The 25,226-nt window shown below is 33.1% G+C and overlaps 1 protein-coding gene across 1 annotated transcript in view; it reads left to right on the plus strand.

Annotated features, from left to right (window-relative positions):
* Positions 1 to 18,123, plus strand: part of LOC140441185 (sodium- and chloride-dependent transporter XTRP3) — a 118,156-nt gene extending 100,033 nt beyond the window's left edge. Inside the window, exon 11 of the mRNA XM_072531746.1 lies at positions 17,011 to 18,123. Coding sequence (XP_072387847.1) covers positions 17,011 to 17,127 — 117 coding nt within the window. The 3' untranslated portion in view covers positions 17,128 to 18,123. The remainder of the gene's footprint in view (positions 1 to 17,010) is intronic.
* The last annotated feature ends 7,103 nt before the right edge of the window (positions 18,124 to 25,226 follow it).

Consider the following 25,226-nt stretch of genomic DNA (forward strand, 5'->3'; position numbering starts at 1 on the left):
TAAGTTGGCAACACTTTTTTAACTGGCGCCCATTTTAACAACTGTCAAGTGATTTATGTTTAGTTTGGTTTGGAATTTCAGCATGAATAGACTGACGCCTACAACCTTTCCAAATTGTGCAAAATCTTGAAAATCATGGTTCTGTTCGAAATATGTATCGCGCAATACGTCCATTTTATGGTCAACATAATCGTTCATCAGAGCAATTAATTCGATTAACCATGGAACTTTTTCGCAATACTCCAAATGATAATACGCATCCACATAGATGTCGTACAGTACGTATAGAAACAGATGTTGCTGATGTAGAGCGTAGCATAGAGGAAGACCCGAATCAGTCTATCCGCCATCGTGTAAAGCAGTTGGATATGTGCCCATTCACTTTATGGGAGATTTTGCGGAAAGATCTCGGTTTGTTTGCTTACAAAATCCAACTCGTGCTAGATTCTGTGAATAGGCCAAAACTAGATTGCCGTTGATCCTGATTTTCATAAGTAAATTTTGTTTAGAGATGAAGCTCACTTTTGGTTGAATCGCTATGTCAACAAACAAAACTGACAAATTTGGAGTGAAAATAATCCCCAAGTGTATGTTAAGACACCATTACTTCCAGAAAAACTGACTGTTTATTGTGCTTTGCGGGCTGGTAAAATTATTGGTCCGTACTTCTTTAAAAACGATGCTAGTCAGAAATTTACAGTCAATGGTGACCCCTATACAGCCATGATTACTGATTTTTTTATTCCTAGTTTGAACAATTATCTTGTACGAGAGCTGTGGTTTCAACAAGACAGCGCAACATGTCACACAGCTCGTGCCACAATTGATTTATTGAAAAAAACGTTTGGTAACCGCATAGTTTCACGTTTCGGACCCGTGACTTGGCCTCCAAGATCGTGCGATTTAACACCGCCAGACTATTTTATACGCTAGTCTTAGCTTAGACTTAGACTATAAGTCGCTAGTCTACGCCAATAAGTCTAAAATAATTGACCACTTGGAGAATAACATTCACCGCGTTATACGGTATATGCCCGATATACGGCCACAAATGTAAAAAGTCATCGACAATGAGTACGTAGTCTAGATTATACTACGTCAGAGCCAGCACTGGCGGTCATACGCCAGAAATCATATTTAAATTATAATGTCAAAAGATTATCTTTTGAATAAATTCAATTTCATGTCTATTCAAAAACTCGTTTTTGTTCTATTCCAATTCAAAGTTTTATACCTCTAAAAACACTAATTCTAAAGAAGTAAGTAAAAGTGTACCATAATCTTAGTAGAGCATTCATAGGTAAACCTGAAATCAGCAGAAGAACCAAAATGACAGTTTATAAGACAGTATTCCGACCAATCTTGATATATGGAAGCGAGAGCTGGGTTTTAACAAAGCAATTAAAAAGCAAGATACAAGCCATTGATATGAAATATCTAAGACGAGTCAAAGGAATAACACGACGAGACAAAATAAGAAATGAAGATGTTAGAGAAGAACTGGGCATAGAATCTGTACTACACGCTATTGAAACACAACAAATAAAATGGTTTGGTCATCTGTGCCGAATGAGCGACAACCGACCCGTTAAGCAAGTCTGGAAGGCTAAAGTGAAAAAGTTTAAAACCAGAGGCAGACCACGGAAAACCTGGGATGACGAAGTAGGGCAGATTTTGAAAAGTAGGGGAATGGAATGGTCAGAAGCTCAAAATAAGGCAAAAAACAAGCAAGAATGGACAAAATTCGTGCACAGAATAGAATAGAAAAAAAAAAAAAAAAAAGAAAATTCTGTATTTTCATTGGATTTGAGATGTAATGTAATGTATATCTGTAACATGTATTTGTATTTACCTCACACCTTAGGGTAGAGAGGTGTTCGATTATATATATATATATAAGTAAAAACTCAAAATTTATAATATATAAAACAATAATATGACCAAATGTAACATAAGCAGCAGAAACAACGTGCCTTACCTATAAAAAAGAAGAAATTAAAGAAGTTAAAGATCTTTGAAAGAAAAAATTGTTAGAATGATTATGGGATCCAAGAGAACTAACCAAAATAAAATAATATAAACGAATTTTGAAATACATAATATACTAAAGGAAGAAAACATTGCAAGAATAAACAAAGTAAAAAATGAACCTCATAGAAGATTAACGAAGTGGACACCAGAAGAAAAAAGACCAAAAGGAAGACCTTAGATGCAATGGCAGGACCAAGTTGAAAGTGATTTGAGAACTTTGGAAAAAAGAACTGGACACAGACACTACTGGATAGAGCAGCTTGGAGGCAAGTGTAACAAGGTCAGGATCTGTAAGCAAATGTACCGAATGGAAAAACTAGTAGACTGGTCCACCAGAACAAACAGATCTGAAAAGTTCCTAAGAACAGATATAATTTCTTTTGAACTGGATCGTTTGTAAATAAAATAAAAATAGAAGTATCAGTATCTTAAATACAGTAGTCTCTAAAACACACTACAAAATTAGAATAAATTGATTAAAAATATTACGAACGCCTTTATAGAAAAAGAACACTGTAATCCTTAAACTCACCTGTATCTTCTTTTCTAATCAGAAAATAATCTAATTATTTAGACTAATTTTGTTAATTTTATGCGGTTGTTTTTCTCCTTTGGATTATAAATTAATATAGCTGATATAAAAATTTCGGGTATATAAATGTCACAACAATTAAAAATTTAAAGATGAAGAAGAAAATGTAAAGACATTAATATTCTAGAATTTTCATATTTTAAATTATATTCTTTAAAACTGGAAGCCTTACTGGCCTAATTTATGTACTAGTTACATAAAAACTAGTAAATACTACAGGGTCGGAAAAAAGCGAGTTTACTTAGTTTCGTTTTATCTAATTACAGACTAATATTACTAGCTGAAACTGGTTGGATTTTGTTTGTCCTATGTATTAATATTTGTATGTAATTATGTGAGTAATTTAATTTTTAGGCCAGTTAATTTATACTCTAAGAGTTAGACGTGAGGGTTGAGTATGCAATTTTATATCCAGTCAGTACCTTGACGTCTTTTTATGTACTTTATATACTTTTTTGGTACTTTTAATAACACGTAATGAGGCGCGCACTGTCAGCTCGCGGCGAACGCAGGCGCGCGTAAATAAATTTTCAATATCTTACCAAAAAATTAATATGAAATATTTCCCAAAGCTTAAAATGGTCGTTTTGGGTTATTCTATACCTTCCATTAACCAAGCTGCCAACGTTTACGCCTCAATTTTGTTTAAGATCTTATAAACAAATTAATTCATTCATTTTTAACGAAAACATTTTTATTTATAACTAGTTAATCGCACGTATAAAAGCTGGGTTATACATGGAAAAGTCCGATCAAATGCCTATTTTGCAATTGTTTTTCACGAAATTTGTAATAACTCCAGTTCTAACAATTAGATAAAAGTTTTCGAACTGCCATTTTGTTTATTTTTTTAAAAGGAACAATTTTTATTTTTGGTAAAATTAAACATCTCTAATAGTTTATCAGATACAATCATTGAAACAATTAAATTACAAACTATCTGACAGATTTTCAGCCTGGTACCCCCAAAAAATTGAATCTACGCATCAAAAGACATAAAAAATGACATAAAAAAGTAAATACTCAAAATCATCTAACTTCTAAACTTCTAAAATCTGGCTAATTGAAGTTATAGAATAACTTAAAACGAACATTTTAAGATTCGGTAAATTTTTCTATGTTTATTATCGACCGCATTCCCTTGATGCTTACCGCCGGCCCGCTCCTCCAATGGGAACGAACCACTTTTCAAGATGGCGGTTTTGACTGTCATGCATGTCATTTCTTTTTCGTCTGTCAACTGTCAATTCGTCTTGTCATTGGGTAGCTATCCCGTCTTCTTTTCGACTATACTTTTGACAAAAAGACACTATGACGTATCATCTTTCCGTCTGTTACTTCTTCTAATATACAAGGTTTAGTCAAAACTATTCATGTTATATAGAGGATAGTTGCTGCGTTGTGTCGCTGAAAAGAATATTGGTGAATAGAATGAAACGATATAGAAAAATCAGCGGGCATTACATCATAAAACAGTAATATTAGGGATGATATAAACAACATTAGGGATGGGATAATCAACATTCTTAGGGATAGGGATTAGTAGGGATGGATCACTGCACTTTAGCAAAAAATTGAATTGTTAACATAGAAAAAGCGTTTATTTTAGTGTATTGTCGATGTAAAAGCATAAGATTAATTACAAGTTGCATACTTTATTTTATTTACGATGAACACGACTAAAAAAAAGCTGACATTTTACGTCCGTCCGGTCTCGGGTAAGAATATATGTTGGCCCGTTCTTCAATAGCCATCAATTTACATTATTTTTATTTAAACGTCATCTATCCCTTAGCTCCTAGACTATTAGAGATTAGAATTTTATCTTAAACTTTTGCAAATTAGTTTGGTAAAAACCAGGCAACACCATGGATAATGATTATATGAATTTTAGAGCTGAGTAGTGAAACAAGGGATATTGTTGGACATTACCAATGTGGTCCATCCAAAACATGTTTAAAAATGTCTAGCTTAGCGTTTCCTCTCCAGCTTTTTCCATAGTGTTTTTTTAAAAGGCATTTAATATATTTACTCTTTACTAATATAGTTGTCTTTAGGAATTACTTCTGGTCTTATATTTCCCTGGCTTATCACCCGATAGAGTTTCCGAAAACTCTATCGATTGGTAAGAATATGTGCCTACCATAGTCGTCAAAATAGAGTTTTTAATCTGATTACCCCAACCATCACATATAACGCGGATAGTTCTGTAGAGTTGGATACCAAGGCTGTTTAAACCATCATAGAGACAAGAGAAAATCTCACTAGACCCGCGCCAAATTTAAAGGAGGTCCCTTTAACACTACAAAATTTGTTCAAATAAAACTGACGACTGTAGTACGTTGCTTGGTCAGGTAGTTTAAAAAGAGGTGGTTTTTTTTGGCAATCAAAAGTTATTATTAACATGTTATCCTTGTCTTTTTTATAAGTTTGTAGAATTTTTTATATTATGTAGAATGTTATTTAATTTGATCATTTGATCATATTTACATGATTTTATTTGATCTGCTAGCTGCAGACAATCTACTTTAGGAGTGCCAAATCTCATATTAAAAAACCGGTTAAAAATGTTTTTAAAGTATGGTTCCTTAACCTTTAGTCTATCTTGGGTAATTCCTGAATTGTACATTGTACATCCACCAATTTTTTTTTTTTGATATTAAGCTTAGATGGTTAATACTTGGTAACCAGTTCTGTAGGTTGTAACCATTCTATCACCTGTTGTATTACCTTTACATCTTTTCTTAGGTAATTCACCAAGATTATTAAACTGCTTACTTATGTTATAAACCCTATATTATATAAATAACATTACCCAAAGCTTTTAAAAATCTTTGTAAGCATTCAGAAACCATACACCTTTGGCTATTAGAAATGAAGTATTTTGATCTAGCATTTTGCGTCTTGTTTTTGTTGTTTTTTGGCCTTCGTCGTTTAATAATCTCCGTAATAATCAGTTTCAAAATAAAATTGTTCTAATAAATTTTGATTTTTATTTGTAAAATGTTGATTAAATTTCCGTACATGATAACATTTTACATTGGAAAGCTTCCTTTGAATGACTTCAAAAAGAAAATGATGAGCACTTCTTCGCAATAGATCGTAAGGAGACAAAGGAAATAGTTTTTAAACATAATTAATTTGAAAATTTTAATTAAATATTTTCACATAAGCTAACAAATATTTTAGTAAGAGGTAAGAGTGAGGTTATATTGGTATATTTTCTTTTTCGATCTTTCTATGTATTTGATCTTCTCCATTTGTCAGGTGTTACAATAACTTTCCTTGGTTCCTCACCATTTAAAATATCTTCTGTGTTTATATCTAAATCCATTTTCACAAGAAAACTTATAAAACACCACTTTAAAAAGTACGTTGTATAGCATCACTCACTTTTCACTTTAATACACGAACAACAGCTATTTAATACCATGTGATTAAAATAAACGCTTTTGATTGGCAGGACAGGAGAACACAAGTTTTTCAAACTATTGTGAAGGATAATGAGAATTTTGTAAATAAACGGCACTTTCAAAGCGTGTTTTAAGTAGGATATTGTGCGGTTTCAAGTAAAACAATCTCATAAAAATGTCCATTTTAATACAGGGAATATGAAACAAATGATGTCTTAATTTGACTAAAAACTGGGGAATGTGACTTTTACAGTTAGACCCCTTAAATCACTCATAAAATCTTAAGCGTGATAGACAAAAGGCAGAAGATGAAACTTGTAGACGAAAAAACATAATAACGGATATTATGGGAAATATAAGTTCAGAATGTGGCAGAAATATATTCGGTTCTGAGATAATCAATCTTATTATAAACATGTATAAAATATAAATATTACTACGCAGAGAACAACAATTATATCATTCCATATGAAGAGACATAAAAAGACTCCCATAAAAAACTCCATTCGGCGCTTTATGTTTTAAAGTTTTTCTAAAATATATTCATTTAACCTTGATTTAAAAACGTTACTAAAATTTGTTAAGAAGATGATTAAAGTTAGCTAATAAAGCATTATGGGTGTGCCACATATGACCCCCAAACTGTAGAATGTTTGAAAAGAGTATTAATTACATATTTTTTAGGCGTCATTATATTTTACCGTTTTTTACTATTGTAACGAGATCGCTACAGATTGCATGCAGTCAGGTTTTATTTTTAACATCAAATGTATAGAAATTGACCTTCAGAGGATCAATTTCATAATTGCCGACGTGATTTTTTAAACAGAAATATGAAATGTAATAATTGTAAAGAGAAATAAAGAATTGGAAATATATACATAGTTTCAAAAGTTATACATCACTCAAAATTTATAAAAAAAAATATCATAACGTTGACAGGTATTTTTTGTTAAAGAAATACTCTTTTTTTTAATAAATAAATAAAAAATTAATTATTAAAAAATGTATGTTTAATTAAAATGTATTTAACAATCTAAATATTGTGTAATTCCACCACGAACATCGATGTAAGCCTGCATTCGAGCTCTAATACTGCTAACAAGTCGATTAATAATTTCCAGTGACCGATTTTTCCATTCTTATCTACAGGCAATTGTAAGTTCAGGATGGGTTCTAGGAGGATTCCTTCGGACATGAATAGCTCTGGAGAGCACATCCCATGCATGATCAAAGGGGTTTATGTCGAAATACATCTCAGGACACTATAAACGGCGAATACCTTCTTACTCAATATTGTCATTTGCAGCTTGATTATTATTTAGGCGGGCGATATTACCTATAAACAGTCCTGTGGCTGGTTGTTCTAGGTATATATTAGATCTGTTGACTATTCTGTGGCTTTCCATAACTGTTTGAAGTTTATTTATTGTTTTAAGTTTTAAGCCCATTTTCTTTAACCAATTTTCAAGAGTTTTCTCACAGCAGTTTATATCCCGACCGTTTGTTTTCAATTTCTTTCTTATTATTTCTATTGCCGGTATTCCATTACTTCTATAGTAATCGTATATTGTGGTTTTCAATGAAACATATATAGGTCTTACAAAAAACTTGTAGTTATACCTCTTTTTACGATTTTGAACTATTTTGTATACAGTTGAAAGCGGAATTTATGTTAAATCAAAAGTTACTGGTACTAACAGCTTCTCATAGAAGCCTAATTTTTTATGTACACACTGAAACATACTTGCTGTGTTTCGGCATTTAAATGTGTTCGAATCTTCTTTACGAGTACGATTACGTCACCAGCACTTTCTACAAAATCAGTATTGTTAACATACGCAATGTTTCAACCACATTGTTCCACGGACGCCACATCAGTATTCAAAACAATTAAATTACAGCAGACAACACTCTAAACTCTACTAACGAACTGCTACATTACTATTCAAAATAATTAAATTTCGGCAAAGAATTTCGGCTTCTAACGAACTGCTTCCCAACTAAAACACTTAGCAAATGCATTCGGTTGTAAAAAAGACGGGATCAAACGTCGTCGCTTTTTAAGTTTCTATAGTATATATCTTACAGCGACTGTCATTAAAGGGGATCAGATGTGGAATACAATGGCCGAACTTTCAGTTCCAAAAAAACTTATCCAGCTTGTTAAGTTATGTGTGAATAGCTGTAGATCCAGAATACGGATAGGTAACAAACTCTCAGAATATTTCGAAATAAGCAGTGGCCTGAAACAAGGAGATGCGCTGTCACCTCTCCTCTTTAATATCATCATGGAGAAAGTAGTAAGAGCAGCACAACTTAAAACAGAATTACTGACAGTAAGTGGACCAAAATTAATACTAGCATACATCATCATCATCATCACGTAGCGCTACAAACCTGGGTGGGTCTTGGCGGACTGTACAACTTTTTTCCAATTTGTTCGGTCTTCCATCAACCTAGGGTCAAATGGAATGTTCATTTTCCGGAGATCTGCTTGGATGTTATCTCCCCATCGCATTCTGGGACGTCCGAGTGGTCTTTTGCCTGTGGGAATCTCTTCCCATACCAGTTTTACAAGTCTATCGTTATGCAGTCTGTGCACGTGGCCTGCCTATCTTAGTCGCTGTGATTTAATTTCTTGGACAATATCGGTGTCATTGTAGAGTGCTTTTAATTCGATATTGGTTCTGATCTTATACTGGTTTGTGGTGATGTCATGGCGAGGTCCGAAAATTTTTCTAAGTATTTTTCGTTCAAAGCGTCTGAGCTTTTCTTCGTTTGCTTTGGTCATGGTCCACGTTTCGCATCTGTATGTTATTACAGGTCTGACGATGGATTTATAGATTTTGATCTTTGAACTTATTGTAAGATTTTTTGATTTTATGAGCTTATCCAGTGCGAATAGACAGCAGTTTGCAGATTGAATATATGCTAATACTAGCATACGCAGATGACATTGACATTGAGGGAAACACAGTCACCAATCTGAAGGAGACTTTTAATAAATTGGAGGTAGAGTCAAAGAAAACTGGTCTAAGGGTAAACGAAGAGAAAACCAAATACATGTGCATCAACAGACAAAAGGGGCGAGATAGAATAGGGCAAAATGTTACAATAGACCCATATAACTTTGAAAGAGTGGAGAGTTTTAAATATCTCGGAGCAACAATTACTGCAGATAACGATATCGCGGAAGAGATTAAAGGAAGCATTCAGGCAGCAAACAGATGTTTGTACAGCCTCCACAATACTATTAAATCTAAAAGCCTAACACGAACATCATAAATTAGAATATATAAAACGGTGATTGGAGATGGACAGATGATCTGAAAAGGACTGCCGGGAAAAATTGGCTACCAGTAGCGTACAATAAAAAACAATGGAAAGGAAGACTTGAAGAGGCTTATGTTCAGATGTGGACGTGAATGGCTAGACGAAGAAGAAGAAGAAAACGGTGATTAGACCGGTGCTCATGTATGGGTGTGAGACGTGGACCCTGACCAAAGAAACTGAAAGAACACTTAGATGTTTTGAGAGGAAAATCCTCAGAAAAATCTTTGGGCCTTATCACAACATTAGTAGCAACCCATACCGAATGAGATCAAATGCTGAGGTCAAGCAGATGTATAGAGCGAGTATAGGTCCAAGAGATTAACTCCCAACGTCTAAGATGGGCTGGCCATGTCCATAGACTCCCTAATAACCGCCTTGCCAAGCTAATATGGGAGGAAGCCCCCACAGAAAGAAGGATGTCCACGAATGCGATGGAGAGACAATATATGGTCAGATCTAAGAACAATCGGGCTACCCACTGACCCAACTATTATGGACGACCGTTCAAGATGGAAGCAAGTTGTGCAGTCAGCCAAAACCCACCTCGGGTTGTAGTGCTACGAGAAGAAGAAGAAGACTGCGATTCATTTGTTTCTTATATACTTATAATAAGTCATTCCTCCCTGAAGAAAATAACAATAGTAATTGTTGAGTTGTATTAAAAAAATATTTAAAACAGATTTACATGAAATAATATTAAAACCACAAACCATACATACTCATGGTCTGTGATTAAAACTGTATTACTCATTTGTAATCTAATATCTAACCTAATTTAATATCCAATATATACATATATTTGTTGCCTTTTTGATGCACTAGCCGCTTCATTATAGTTGCATTATATTGTATAGTTAGTCGCAATAAAAATATCTCTCACGAGTGAGAACCGAGGTCATATATGAATTAAAAAAGGTTAAATCGTTTTGGAGCGCATTAAGATGATATGTCTATTTTCTATTGTTTTTTTACTTGCTCATGGACAAAAACATTTTGAAATCGTTACGAATACTTTTAATGGGAAGATTTAACATAACTAAATTGTTCGTAATAAAAAGGTGCATATTACAGATTTAGTTAATGTTTGCTAGTACAAGATAGGTAAAGGTGATAGAAGCGAAAAGAAAAGTTGGGTGGATTGAAAGTAAAGTTTAAGAAGACTCCCACTGCAATCAAAAGTTATTCTAAGATACTCTTAGAAATTTAAGATCCGAAACACAAAACAAATACCAAAACAAATAAATAAAAATGACGGTCACATTCTCTGCGAGAATGAAAGTATTATAGGCAGATAGATAAGAGAAGATATTTTAAAAATCTATCAAACAGAAAAGACCATGGGAACTAATATCAAAACGAAATAAAAATAGGAACCAGGAACTCTACTAATAGCCCGATCAAAAAACACTATGTCCATAAAAAAATACACTCGCGATCATAAAATCTGGGTCACCTATTTTAGGCTAATGTATTTTTTATTTGTCATCAATGTTGGTCTTGAAAGAAAAAAACACGGTTTTTATTATTTTTATTGAACAAACCAAATTGTTGATAAAATAGGCATACGAAAAATCATGGAAAATACAGAACGTGATAAAATATCAGTAAAATTTCAATAACTAATATCGTGTATTGCCTTCCCTTGCTCTAATGACCTTTTGCAGACGACGGGGCATACTCTCAATTTTTCTTCGGATTACATGTTGTGGTATGTTTAGGAGGTGTATGGGTTTGAATACGTTTTTCAAATCGTCTCAGAGATGGGATTCAGATTCGGAGACCTAGCTGCCCAAGGTAACCTCGTAATTCCAAGTATTGCATACTGATCCTGGCAACGTGCGGTCGCGGGCATGGTGGGCATAACATGTTCTTTCATAATCTCCGTAACGTACATTCGTGCAGTTAAGGACCCATTTTCGATGAAGTGTAATTCTGTGGGGAAGTCGGAAGATGCACCTCCCCAAGCCATGACCGAGCCTCTACCAAATGGCATTCTTGGAGCAATGCAAGCTTGTGAAAACTGTTTACCGGTTCTCCTTCAAACTCTTACACGTCCATCGGATCCAGTTGGGCAGAAACGGAATTCATCTGAGAATAACACTGTGCTCCAATCGTTAATTCCTCAAGCGCGTATTGTCGAGCAAAAGCGAGTCGTGCAACTCGATGTGCTCGGCGAAGTAGCGGTTCTGTAGCCATTACCCGAGAAGATAGTCCAGAAGAACCAAGTCTTCTCCTGACTGTTGCAACGATAACATTGCGATTTCGTACTATTAAAGACAATTTAGATGCATAACCGCAGTTGAGATCCGGTTTAGTAAAGCCTGCAACACAAGGAAACGGTCATCTTGTGCCGTGGTCGTTCTTCTTCGTCCAGAACTAGGTCGCCCGGTTAGCAAACCCGTCTCTTGAAATCGTTGAAGCACTTCTTGAACCGTAGAAAGGCTTACGCCCACAGTTCTTGTGACTGGCCGTTGAGTGTGACCGTCTTCCACAAGCGCAACAGTTCGTGCCGTTTTAACGACAGTCAAAGGCATTTTTGACAAAAAAGAAACAATAATAAATACTAATAATGGCACTAATAAACACTAATGGTGGCAATAATAAACGTTTGTTCGTTGCGTTTGAATAGAAAGTCGCAGCACAAATGAGACATGTAAAAAAAGCGGCAGTTACAGGTACCGTTCATTTTGGGAAGTGTATAGTTTTCCGCGAAATCGGCACTATTGAAATTCTTTGTTACAAAGAAAACCTCTAAGCCGACAACAATTCTCAGAAACATGCATTAGTTTGTATTTATGTTCTTATTTACGATAAAACTCGTTAAAAACGAAATAACTGTGATTTTCAATGTGGCACGGATTTTATGATCGCGAGGATGAAAATTTGATAATAGGTAGATGAAAGTGTCTATTATTAAATAAAAAAAATACATTCCTTGAGTATTTCTTAAAAAAAAAGGATTGAGTTTTCATATATTGGAATGTATTTACAAAAATAATGAAAAAAAAATAATTCTTTTTAGAAAACTATTATCGGCATAACGTTGTATTGACACATTTTTAAATTAACTACCTTTTTAATTTAATTGGGGACAATTACCAAACATAAAAATTTACAAAAAAGACATAAAATGTACATAAAAACATCAATTTTAATATGAATAAATTTGCACAGTAAATTATAAATTATTTAAATTAGAAAAGTATATTTAAAGATAAACGCCTATAGTTTTTGAAATCAAACAATATTTTTCGTCATAAAAATTTATATAATCATTTAAATTTCAATTACTTTTAGATTTAAATGCTAGAATAATATTAAGTACTTGTAAGGGTAAAAACTTGTGTTGTGTTAAAAGTAGCAATTTTTATTTTATTTTATTTTTAAGTGCACTTTTGAAAATTCAATCAACAATATCTTTGTTGAAAATAAATAAAAAAAATGAACATATTATGTTCATTTATAAATTATGTTTTACTTTTTTTGTAACGCTAATATTTTTTAATTAAAGTACAATTATTACAAATAAGTTCAAAAAGTGCTCTATCTTTTAGTAACATCAATGGCATTTTTTAATTATTTTTGGAATAAAAATTACATTAACCCTTAACTGGTCCGGTACTGTAGCAGTAGCATAACTGGTCCGGCGTAGTCTGCGAAACTACTGTTTTCATGAAAGCTAAACAACACTCAAAAATAATTTTTTAATTAAGAAAAAATATTACAAACATACCCTGATATATTTAACGTATATATTTAACGTATATATTGAACGTATTAGATTTGGGCATTATTTGGGTTAAGAAATTAATATTAAAATAAAACTGACATCCATACAAATATTTGTGAAAAAGTACATAGTTTTGTAAAGAAATTAAAAAAAAAAGATATAAAAAACACTATGAAAAAAAATGTATTTCTAGGATAAATGATCAAACTGCACACTAAACAAAAAAACTAGGTAAAATAAAAATTGATCAAAAATGTTTGTTTCCAGCATCAGTCAAACTTTACCAATTTTATATGCAATTTTTACATAGGTAGTGGTTTTGAACATCCCAAACAAACAGGCTTTTTGCAACGCAAGCACAGGTATTTTGTCATTCTGCTATTTCTACTCGGACACAAACTGCAAATCTTGCGTTTTTCTAAAATATGAACATCCGTCTGATTGTCCTCTTGTTCTTCTTGAAATCCAAGTATTTGGCTAATTGTAAGACGTGAAATGTTCGTCATTCGTCTTTTCATGTGATCTTGCACTAACTGCATAGCCAACTCCAAAGCAAAAACCCTTTTTTCTTTTATTACTGGATTGTTTTTCTAACACTGATGTACAATATATGAATTTGCTATAGAAATGTCCAATATGAAGAAAAAATTGTTAAGGGCCATCTTTGGGTTCGACGGATTGAGGTGCTTTTGGAGCATTTCTCATCTAGGGAATCTACACCTCCCTTATTCTCATTATACTAAGAAATAATTTCTGGTTTTTCAGTAGAGGGATCACTATAACGTCTACTATGCATTGAAGATATAAGTACTGTAGCCTTTCCCACTTTTCCTACATGAGAAATTAAGGTACATTCTTCCCTAAATCCATAAATTGTTGACCCTGCAGGTCTGTTTCTGTTGGGCAGAAAAGATGGTAAAGTATTTTAGCCTTATTTTTTTTTCAGTATGCCCACATAAGTTAAGTTCTTCGTTTGTAAAATATCCACTAATGGAATAAAAGAGTACCAAGTATCAGCTGTGATATTTCGGTTGCTATCAAAGAGCGGTTCAGCTAAGCGCAACACAGCTTGTGTAGGATTTAGGAATTTTTTGTACTCGTCACTGATACCAAATCCATCTAAGTCTTTTCCGCTGTAGATATAAGCATTTTACAAATAACCATTACGTGCATCCGTAAGACACTGTATTTTGAGTCCGTATTTAGCCGGTTTGTTAGGCATGTACATTTTAAACCGATATTTACCTCGATTACTTACAAGCAGTTCATCAATTGTGGCAGATTGACCAAGTCCGTATACACTTTGACAATTTTCTATGAAAGTATTGAATGTAAATGAAATAGCTGCAGTTGGATCATCTTTTTTGCGTCCCTCCCTGTCTTCAGGATTGTTGAATCGGATAGCAAGTAAGAGAACAGCAAATCTTTTTTGATCATGCAAATCATGACTGATTTGAAGATTTCTCTTCCAGTTCCATGTGTTGCAAATAAACGGTCTATATTTTCGTACTGGAGTTGAAAATGGCAGTGTAAACAAGGATTCCCAAAAATGCTCTTAACTCAATAACATCCATTTCTCTAAGATGATGGATAGACCTAGCAGAATATTTCTCAAGCATTGATCGTAATTTTGTGTTTGTATTCTGCTTAATATGTTGTAGAATGATATTACTAAACAACATATTCCAAACAGACAAGGGTATCGCAGTCTCGCCGAGCATTTTGCCTTTGTTTTTAGAGTTAGCACTTTTATGACAATGTTGTGTTTACGTCTTCTAGATGAGGGGATAACTTCTGACGTACACCACCTGTGTCGATTTTTACCATAAACATAGGTTTTATCACTATCACTTACTGCTAATTCATCACAATCTGTAGGCTCGTCATAATCAGAAAATTACGAACATGTATCGTGTTCATATTCAATGTTATGGTCTTCCGAAGTATCTTCTACATCACATTCCCTATTGTACCACTTTAAAAGAGTTGTCTCATAATCGTCATCACCGAAACGCACTCCTTTTGATGCATGATGATGAAAAATGCACCACACAAAAAAGTCACACCAACAGTCCGGCGTCGTCTGAGGAACTACTCTCGATCTAATTTTTGCGATAACTTTTTAGAAACTGAGAGAAACTTGTCGCAAATACACCCACTTGTCAAGCTCCAATAGTTTAAGGATTAGATAGATGGACTTGCCTGTGGGCAGTGCCAATTTTAAATAAAATATAATTAAAAATATGGAATCGTCTGTCAGACGACGCCGGACCAGTTAAGGGTTAAAGAAGACTTGACTTGATCTACGTATATAATATAACTATATGATGCACGTATATAGAGTACATCCGTTACAAAGGTAAAAATTAATGGGGCAACTTAAAACAGGTAAAAAAGCTAAATAACGGTATACGCATAAACTTAAAATATTAATATAATATTTTAAATATATTTATTGGCGAATGGATCAAAGATTTATATTATGTTTGAAATTATATCAAATATTATTATGCCGTTATTATTATTTCCAATAATGGAAATATTTAAAAAAAAAAATTAAAAAATTAAAATTAAAATCATTTTTTAAACTATCCAAAACTACTGAAGTGAGAAGTGCCCGTCGTCCAGCATTGGATAAGTTGCCATAAGCTGGATTAATGAGCATGTATGCTTCTATGTTTAAAGGTTCGATTTTTTTTTGATTGGGTATAAATGCCACACTACCATTCAGCACACGTCGGATGCTGCCGATTTTTATACCCTGAAATTAAAAAAGTGCTCTTATTTTAAACCAATTGCGTAAGGGGATTCCGGTATAGAAGCACACACGACACACAAATACCGGTATGCTATTGCGCACGCTAGCTCTATCTCTCTCGCACTGTGTGACGTCACGTGCGAAGCAAAGTTTCTATTAGAACACTAACGCCTACCCTGTTAGTCGGTTAATATCAAATATAGAGGCAATCAAATATATATAAGCATGCATATTTGGCACTTTATATTATAATTTGTGTAGTTAACAATGTTTTTATTTTATCTTGGATATAGGTTTTCTGATTATTGAAAAATAAAACAACTTTTTTCGACGTTTCGCTACATAAAGTGTGTATATTCATATTAATGTACAGCAGTAAAGCATACAAATTAATTCTATGTTATACATTTTTCGATGGTGGGATTCCTTACTGGAATATTTCTAAAATCGTGTATTTTGAACAAAGTATGTAGAATGGTTAAATATTAAAAACACTTTCTGAATCACTTAATTATGTAAGAAATCAAAACATAAACAAAATTCTTACTCTAAAAAAGCGGCAACACTTTAAACAATTTTGCCACACTGTCATTAAAATTTGAAGTATTTTCATATCCGTTGCGTACAATTGTTTAATCTATTTAATTAAAATTATTATTTTCTGGAATATTAGACTTAAAGAGTTATTTAATAAAATTTATATAATTAATAATAACAAATGTTTTGGTTTTTTAATCAATATAATTATAAAATTCTCAACATAATGATGATTACATTTTCCTGATTATTATACCATGTTGACGCCTATGAAAGATCGAGCAGTTCCGTATGGGTTTCGTATTATTACGCTATGTTAGGAAAATTTGAACTCTAAGGTTGACGTTCTGGAAATTTTAAATATATGTGACGTCACTTTATATAAATTGTAACGTGCCAAGTTTTTACTTTGAAAAATGGTACCTATATGTGTACATGACTTTTTTGGTTTCTTTAGAGCTTAGAGTAAAACAGACAAACTGTTAACGATTTGTGTGCCAATAATTTAAAAAATAACCACAAACGACTTTACAAACCTATTTTGTCACTGCTACAGAAAAATTACCGACTAACTTTGTTATTGAAATATTTTAATTAAATTTGTTTCTTTTAGCTCTACGAAGATGATGACATAGATGATTTAAGGCCGTACCACGACTCCGACTCATCGGACGATGACGGTCCACAACTAAACACTTCTAGCGGCCGAAAAATCCACATTGAGCTTTAGATTTTAAACTTTAAGAATGTTTTTAAGTACAATTATCGTTCGTAGTTGACACAGGCTGTTTGTTAACAGGGTACACAATCATCTATCTTAAAAATAATTCTAGATATACGAAAGGATTCATAAAATTTAGAAACTGCTTAACTGCTTCAAAATTAGTGGGAAAAAATTAAAAGATTGACTTATTTTCCTTATGCAGAAGGTTGAAATATACCTGGTATGCATACTTCTTATGCAGTATTTTTATATACGTAGACTGCCTTTAGATTTATCTCTGAAAATAATTGGATTTGACAATTTTTCACTTCATTCTAACTATAGCTTCACGTATAAATTATGTACAGATCACTATGGCGTCTAGTTATAGCAGAAGTGGTTGGTGTTTTTATTAAGACATCCTATATAGCAATAAAGTAATCCTTGTTTTAAAAAATTTACGTCAGGCAAGTCAACAAGTAAGTTAAGCAAAATTGCAAAAATAACACCATCCTGAAATTGCCGAATTGAAAACCGTATCACAGCAAATATGTAATTTTCATTACAATCAATTATGGCTTAATCCCGTATAAAAAATCTGTGTTAAAAAGAAAGTTTGCTATAACAAAAAAAATATGCAGAAAATGGAATTCCACAAGGTTCATTACTTACTCCTAAAAGTTCGATTATTCGCAGACGATCTTGTTGTTTACATCAAAGGTAAAAACAATAAATTAATGACATATACATTGCAATCAATGCTAAACCAAAAGAATGGTCAGCCACTAGAGGTTTCGAACTTTCAGCACCAAAAACTTCGGCAGTATTCTTCACCAAAAAAACCTCCACAAGTCTAAGCAACATTTACGTTAATATACAGATTGAACGAATTTAAAACGGAACATACGAAATCAATGTATTTCGGCTCAACTCCGCTCTAGGTGGTTGGCCAACAAAAGGTTGTCAAATAATTATATTATAAAAATCCAATACTTCAGCGGGCTGCTGGATTCTGAATTCATTCAAGAATAAGTCAAAACTCCACCCAAATAGGTTGCCTAGAATCACTGTGAAAACTAGACTACACAAGCAGTTATTATGCTGTCAAACCACTTATCGCTTCCTTATAGTCCAAGAGATAGAGCCGAAATTTTGAACAGATCAGTAATATGACATTTCTCTATTGGAATATATTCATTGTAACTGGGTTAAGACTTTGCCTTACAGGCGGACGCCCCTCGTGGTACAGGGGGTTGCTATACAGGGATGAAGTTGTAATTTTTTTCAGAAAAATTAACGATCGATAATATGGCTGAAAATTTGCCCAGAGTAAGATCTTGGTATAACCAGACGAAATCCCAAAGGGCGGACGCCAGAGTGGATACATAAGGGGTGGCGGACAGGGGTGAAATTGCAATTTTTTGGGGAAAAATTAACGATAAGTAATATGTCCGCCATTTTCATGGCTCATTATTTAGCCCCTAAAAACTCTAAATCCAAAAGGGCGGACAGCTGGGTTGGTACAGAGAGCCATAAAACGGGGTCAAATGTACCACTTGCCTGCGCATTTTAGGTCTCGGTAACAATTTTCAAACTGATTTTATTATGATATTTTTATACCGATTGATTTGAAAATTTGTATGCTCACTTCTATTACTATTCTGAGAAGCGTCAAGTAGAGTTTTCCTCAAAATTTTCCAAAAAAATTTCCGTAAATGAAAATTTTCGTAATTTTTTGAGGTAAAATCTAATTTATAAAATCCTTTCAATTATCTGTAAGTTATACAATGATTTTTTCCAAAAATTTTCAAACGATTTTTCCGATAAGAAAAAAAAAATAGGAAAACTTTTCTAAAACATTTGATAAAACTCTACGTCATAGTCTGAATCTTTTATAGAATATTTTGTAGTTTTAAAATGATATTATGATAATGTTTTTTTTTTTCAAACTAAAGTCATATTTACTTTACAAATCACATTTTTTTCTTAAATATAAATATTTTACGAATTAATTTTTAATTGAATAAATGTTTGATATTTGATATTTTATTAAATTAAAGTAATTTTATAATGTTAACTATTAAATATTTTTGGTATAACAAATAGTAATTATACTTATTGTTTATTACAATAAAAAGGTTTTTAAATTTATATTGCATAAATAATGGTTGTTCAGATATAAGAAAAATTTGATTTATTATTACATTAATAATCAAATACAAAGTATATTATTTCTATTTATCAATAGGTAAAATTCAATTTGTAGAATTCCTTTAACATTTTACAAATAATTATTAATAAAAATCAATTTAATAGTGGAATTATCAATTTTTTAAGTTTTGAAATTTACTTTGTACTTAGATATTTTCAATATTTTTTTTAACTTTCAAATTGATTGAATTTTTTCTTTCATTAGTTAATTATAATTTTACAAATTCTGTTTGGACATTAATTTTGCATCATTATTTTAAAATATTAAAATAATAATGATGCGCGTTACATTTAGATCAGTAATTCTAGACGCATGCGCTAAATGTAATAAGTATCAAGATGCTTTTATCCAACTTGGTGAAACTGACTTCGATTGTAATGAAGTTTTTCAAACCTTAAAAACTTTCATATGTCACTTATATGGAACAGGACTGACGAGAACAATTCCAAAAAGAAAAGTAAACGATGTCAGATTTTCACTATTTAACCGGCAGTATAAGTTGCATGATATGAACGAGCCTTTAAAAAAAAAACTAAAAAATTTCGATGCTTCAAGCTTACCACCATGTCAAGATGAATTACACCAACATCTACAGCGAGCCCATTATATTTCAAATATTCGGACAAATGTTCATAAAAAAGTACCAACAGAATTGATTGTTGAAGAACATGGTTGGGAGTTTGAAGATGAAACATATAAATTCAAATGGTTCAGTGGACCTCAGATGCCAGAATCAATTCGAGAAGTAGTGATTGAAAATGAAGCAGATAATGAATGTGATATTATTGAAAGTGAAAGTGACGAAGATGATGAAAGTGATGAAATCAGTGAGAGTGAGAAAAATGACGAAATTTTTAAAGTTTTTCTAAATTTTTTTTTATTATCGGAAAAATCGTTTGAAAATTTTTGGAAAAATTCATGGTATAACTGACAGAAAATCGAAAGGATTCTACAAATTAGATTTTACCTCATAAAATTACGAAAATTTTCATTTACGGAAATTTTTTTGGAAAATTTTGAGGAAAACTCTACTTGACGCTTTTCAGAATAGTAACAGAAGTGAGCATACAAATTTTCAAATCAATCGGTATAAAAATATCATAATAAAATCAGTTTGAAAATTGTTACCGAGACCTAAAATGCGCAGGCAAGTGGTACATTTGACCCCGTTTTATGGCTCTCTGTACCAACCCAGCTGTCCGCTCTTTTGGATTTAGAGTTTTTAGGGGCTAAATAATGAGCCATGAAAATGGCGGACATATTACTTATCGTTAATTTTTCCCCAAAAAATTGCAATTTCATCCCTGTCCGCCACCCCTTATGTATCCACTCTCGCGTCCACCCTTTGGGATTTCGTCTAGTTATACCAAGATCTTACTCTGGGCAAATTTTCAGCCATATTATCGATCGTTAATTTTTCCGAAAAAAAATTACAACTTCATCCCTGTATAGCCACCCCCTGTACCACGAGGGGCGTCCGCCTGTAAGGCAAAGTCTTAACCCAGTTACAATGAATATATTCCAATAGAGAAATGTCATATTACTGATCAGTTCAAAATTTCGGCTCTATCTCTCCGACTATTAGGCAAGCTCCTCTTTCCTTTAAAGGAGACAGATAGTTGAACGATATTTTATACAATGTCTAACACCGGGTATGGATTTATTTTTGTCCAAGTTTTATATTGGTCCACTATTTCAAATGCAGTTCAAACAGACATATATTAAATTGTATGTTCCGTTTTAAATTCGTTCAATCTGTATATATAACTGTTATTTCGGTATTTCTCGAACGGCCAACGCAATAGAGATACTGAAATAACAATTATATCGTTCTATTGATTCCGTTTCAAACGTGAAAAGTTTGTTTAATTTGTGCTCCAATGCCATAACATATGGGCTTTCATTTTATAAGAACAATAGCAAGATTTTGCTGAAAGCTACAGCTGTGAAATATTTGCACATTTTGACAGCCCAAAGAACAGAAAACAAATTTATTTAATGACCACAATTTATTTAATACCAAAGAAGATGGTACCTCTGTGCTCGAACCACTGAAAGTGGGAAGATTTTGGAGACATTAGTTGTACTTTTCGGTTTGAATCGGAATCAGCTCGAACGGCTGACAAGGCGCGAGGTAGAGATACCGAAATAACAGTTACATCGTTTTATTAATGCCGATTCAGACGTGAAAAGGTATGATCATGTAGGTATTTAAGTATCAATACTAGGAGAGATCATTTGGTAAGAAAATTACAGAAAATTTATCTTTTTAAGCTAGTTCTATTTATTTTTTCTTTTTCATTAAAAAAACCAGCTTAATAAGACAAGTTTTTTATAATTTTGTTACCTAATAATCTCTCCAAAGATGGCTTTGTAAGCCGAAAGCTAGGAATTAAAGTTATTTACACAGTTCAAAAATACTTTCCTTATACAGTGCATTCATAAAGTGTTTAACCGGTCTATTATCTCATGACTTAAGTATTTTTAGAGTTAAAGCTCTGATAGGTCGATTTTTCTTTTTGTTTTTTTAACCTTTTTGGAAAAAAAAATAACTTTTAGCTTCACTACCATAGTAGGTGTGACGTCATTGATATTTTTTTTAAATAGAAAGGACATATTTTTATCTAAAAAATTAAAAGTTCATATTTTTCTGAGTATAACCGTACCAAACTCATCACATTCAAACTTCTGTATACAAAGTGTAAAGGAAACCAGTGCTCGTGTTTCCTAAAATTTAATTCAACATTTATTTTACAAAGAAAATTATTAAAGAAGTCATTTCATATTAAAGACAAACAAATAACATAATTACAACAAATGCTCGAATTAAACTTCTTGGTTTAATTGACAGTATCTAAGACGTATAATGAATTCTTGGGTTATGTTTGATAACATCACTGGTGTAATTTGTTGCATTTCAGTACGAATCCTCTGTTAGAGACCTTATAAATTGGTAGGTCAGTTTACATATACCTTTCCTTTCAAATAACTCCGAAAAGAAATGTCTATGGGATTCAAATCTGGAGACCAAGCAGACCATTCAATGTTGCCGTGTCGTCCAATCCAGCGATTGGAAAAAATTGCATTGAGAAAATTACTAACCACTACAGCGGTATATTGCTCCATCCTGATGAAACCAAATGGTTGGATCTTTTTGACGAGGATTATTGATATCTGGAAATGTTGCGGTTAAAAATGGAACTACTTATGTTTGCATCTCCAAATACCTTTCACCCCTCAAAGTACCGTTAAAAAAATAAGATTCTATAATGGTATTCCTAACAATTCCAGCCCATACATTTACTTTTTGGGGATATTGGGTATAAACTTTCATTGTTCAATTGGGATTTTCGGCTGCCTAATAACGACAATTTTACCTATTAACGGTACCATTTAAATAAAAAGTAGCCTCGTCGAAAAATAAGATATTATATTCAAATCCAATATTTCGATTACACAATTCTTGCATATTTTCGCAAAACTCCATGCGTCTATTAAAGTCGTCTTCATTGAGTTCATGTATAAGTTTAATTTTATATGGATATAATTAGGCCTTTTTTAGAATTTTATGAATAGCAATACGACAGATCTCATTGTTAGTTGATAAAGTTGTAATTGAAGAATGAGGATTTTCTTTAATTTTAAGTAAAACATCTAATTGATTGTCGTCGAAAACAGTGGGCCACTGTCTGCTTGCCGTCACTTTAGTTATTGGTACTCGATCAGGATATTTTTCATTTAAGATATCGCATACATCCGCCATATTTCTTTTACGATCGCCGTAACCCCAGATCATCAACTATTCGATGTTTTTCTGACAGCACCATCGTAATTTCAAATAATTTTGTATTAGGGTAATATTTCTCAAAAAGGTACTAGTGCACACTTCTAAATCAATGTGACACAACAAATCAATTTAATATTGACATATCTAATGATAATTACGAACTTACTGTCTGGTTGCTAAGGAATTTGACATGTCTTCACAGCCAAATTGATTTTTGGCAATATACTGAGTATAGTCATTACCACTTTATTTTAATATATTTTTTATCTACAGTCCATTACAAAGCCATTATCATTTGAGTGGAATTAGTTATCTTTAATAGATAAACAATCTACCTTCTGTATCGTACCACATTAGGCCACTCCATTCGAGCATTTGTTGTAATTATGTGTTTTGTTTGCCTTTATTATGAAATGACTTCTTTAATCATTTTCTCTGTAAAATAAATTGTAAATTAAAGTTTAAGAAACACGAGCACTGGTTCCCTTTACACTCTGCTGAGTTTGATACACTCTGGGCCAAAATTAACCGGCCACATTAAAAATGGGTAATTTTTTATTTCCTATATCTCCTAAACCCGTTGTCCGATTTAAGTGATTTTTTTAATATGTTATAGCCTTGTTCCTTGACAATATTTTTATAATAATATTGTTGCTAAACAGGTAAATTTTCATTGTATACCGGGTGTACGAATCAAACTGTGTTTTTTTCTTAAAGTTTGCATTACCCTGTGGAATATTCTAGCATTTGTAGACTACTGAAATTAAATCGTTACTATAGCCTTATGCTTTCTCAACATTTTGTTTTTTGATTGATTCCCTTATGTTGGATAATACAAAAATTAGGTGCTTTAACAAGTAGACATGTTTTTTATCAGTTTTTATCTCCGCGGAAGAGAACAAATAATCTTTTTGATAAAAAGTCATTTGTTATAGTAAAAATCCAATGAATAAAATCTTCGAAGAAAATTCAAATTAACAATGTTTTGGAAATCAAAGTCTAATTAAAAAAAAATTGGGTATCAATAGTGGGTATTGCCGCCTCTAGCCCTTAGGACTTCTTGGAGCCGGTTTGGCAATCCATTCATGATATCCTGGATATCAGATTGGGGGATATAGTGCCACTCCTCTACCGCAGCTGTCTTCAGCTCTTAAAAGGATGCAGGGGCTGGTACTCTTGCTCTTACCCGTCTTTTAAGATTGTCCCAGATATGCTTAATTGGGTTAAGATCGGGACTGTGTGCTGGCCATCTTCTTCTGGTTCCTATCCGTTTCGGATGTTGGAAATCATATTGGCAATCATGACCTTGCTCGCTGCGGCTCGAAACAGCTCCGTTGAGGTTTTCTTAAACCATGTTCTTAAATTCCGCAGCCATGATATTCTCCTTCTACCGGGTCCTCGCTTACCTTTGACTTTACCTTGCAATATAGACTGCAGCAGGGAGTAACGGTGCTGATTTCTCATAACGTGTCCCAGATATTGCAATTTTATGCGTTTGATCGTAAACACAATCTCTGGCCATGGTAGAACTTAAATCCCTACCTCATTAAGGTACTCACGGGTAGATTGTACCAATGACTGGTGCAAAAGGCATGACATGGTCTTGGAGAATTTCTTGTACGTATACTTGGGCATTCACACTGCCTCTACCGAACACAACAAAATCAGTACGCGCTTCGTAAGAAATACCTAAGTAAGCCACTGTTTCGGTTATAGCGCATGCAGCAAACCTTTCATTTTTTAGCCTATAGACACGTTAGCGTCCATCTGGACCTTTTAGGGCTATTCTGCTCTCATCTGAGAACAGTATATTCTTCCATTCCGCCATAGTTCAGTTAGCATATTCTCGTGCAAAATGAAGTCTAGCCCTACGGTGTTGTGGGAGCAGTTGTGGTGCGCGAGCTGGACGAAAAGCCCTCAAGTTTATTTCTGACAGTCTTCTTCTAATCGTTTCTCTACTCACACTAACGTTTCTCACCTCAAGAAGAGACCTACGAGCTTTAGGAGCGGTGCAAAAGCGATTTCTTAATTGACCTGGCCTGCGGTTATACGATTCTGTCTCCCGAAATTGTCTGATGGTATTTTGTACCGTAGTTCTGGGTACATCGAGTATACCAGCGATATGAC

The sequence above is a fragment of the Diabrotica undecimpunctata genome, chromosome 5 (genome assembly GCF_040954645.1).
Source record: "Diabrotica undecimpunctata isolate CICGRU chromosome 5, icDiaUnde3, whole genome shotgun sequence".
Taxonomy (NCBI): Eukaryota; Metazoa; Arthropoda; class Insecta; order Coleoptera; family Chrysomelidae; genus Diabrotica; species Diabrotica undecimpunctata.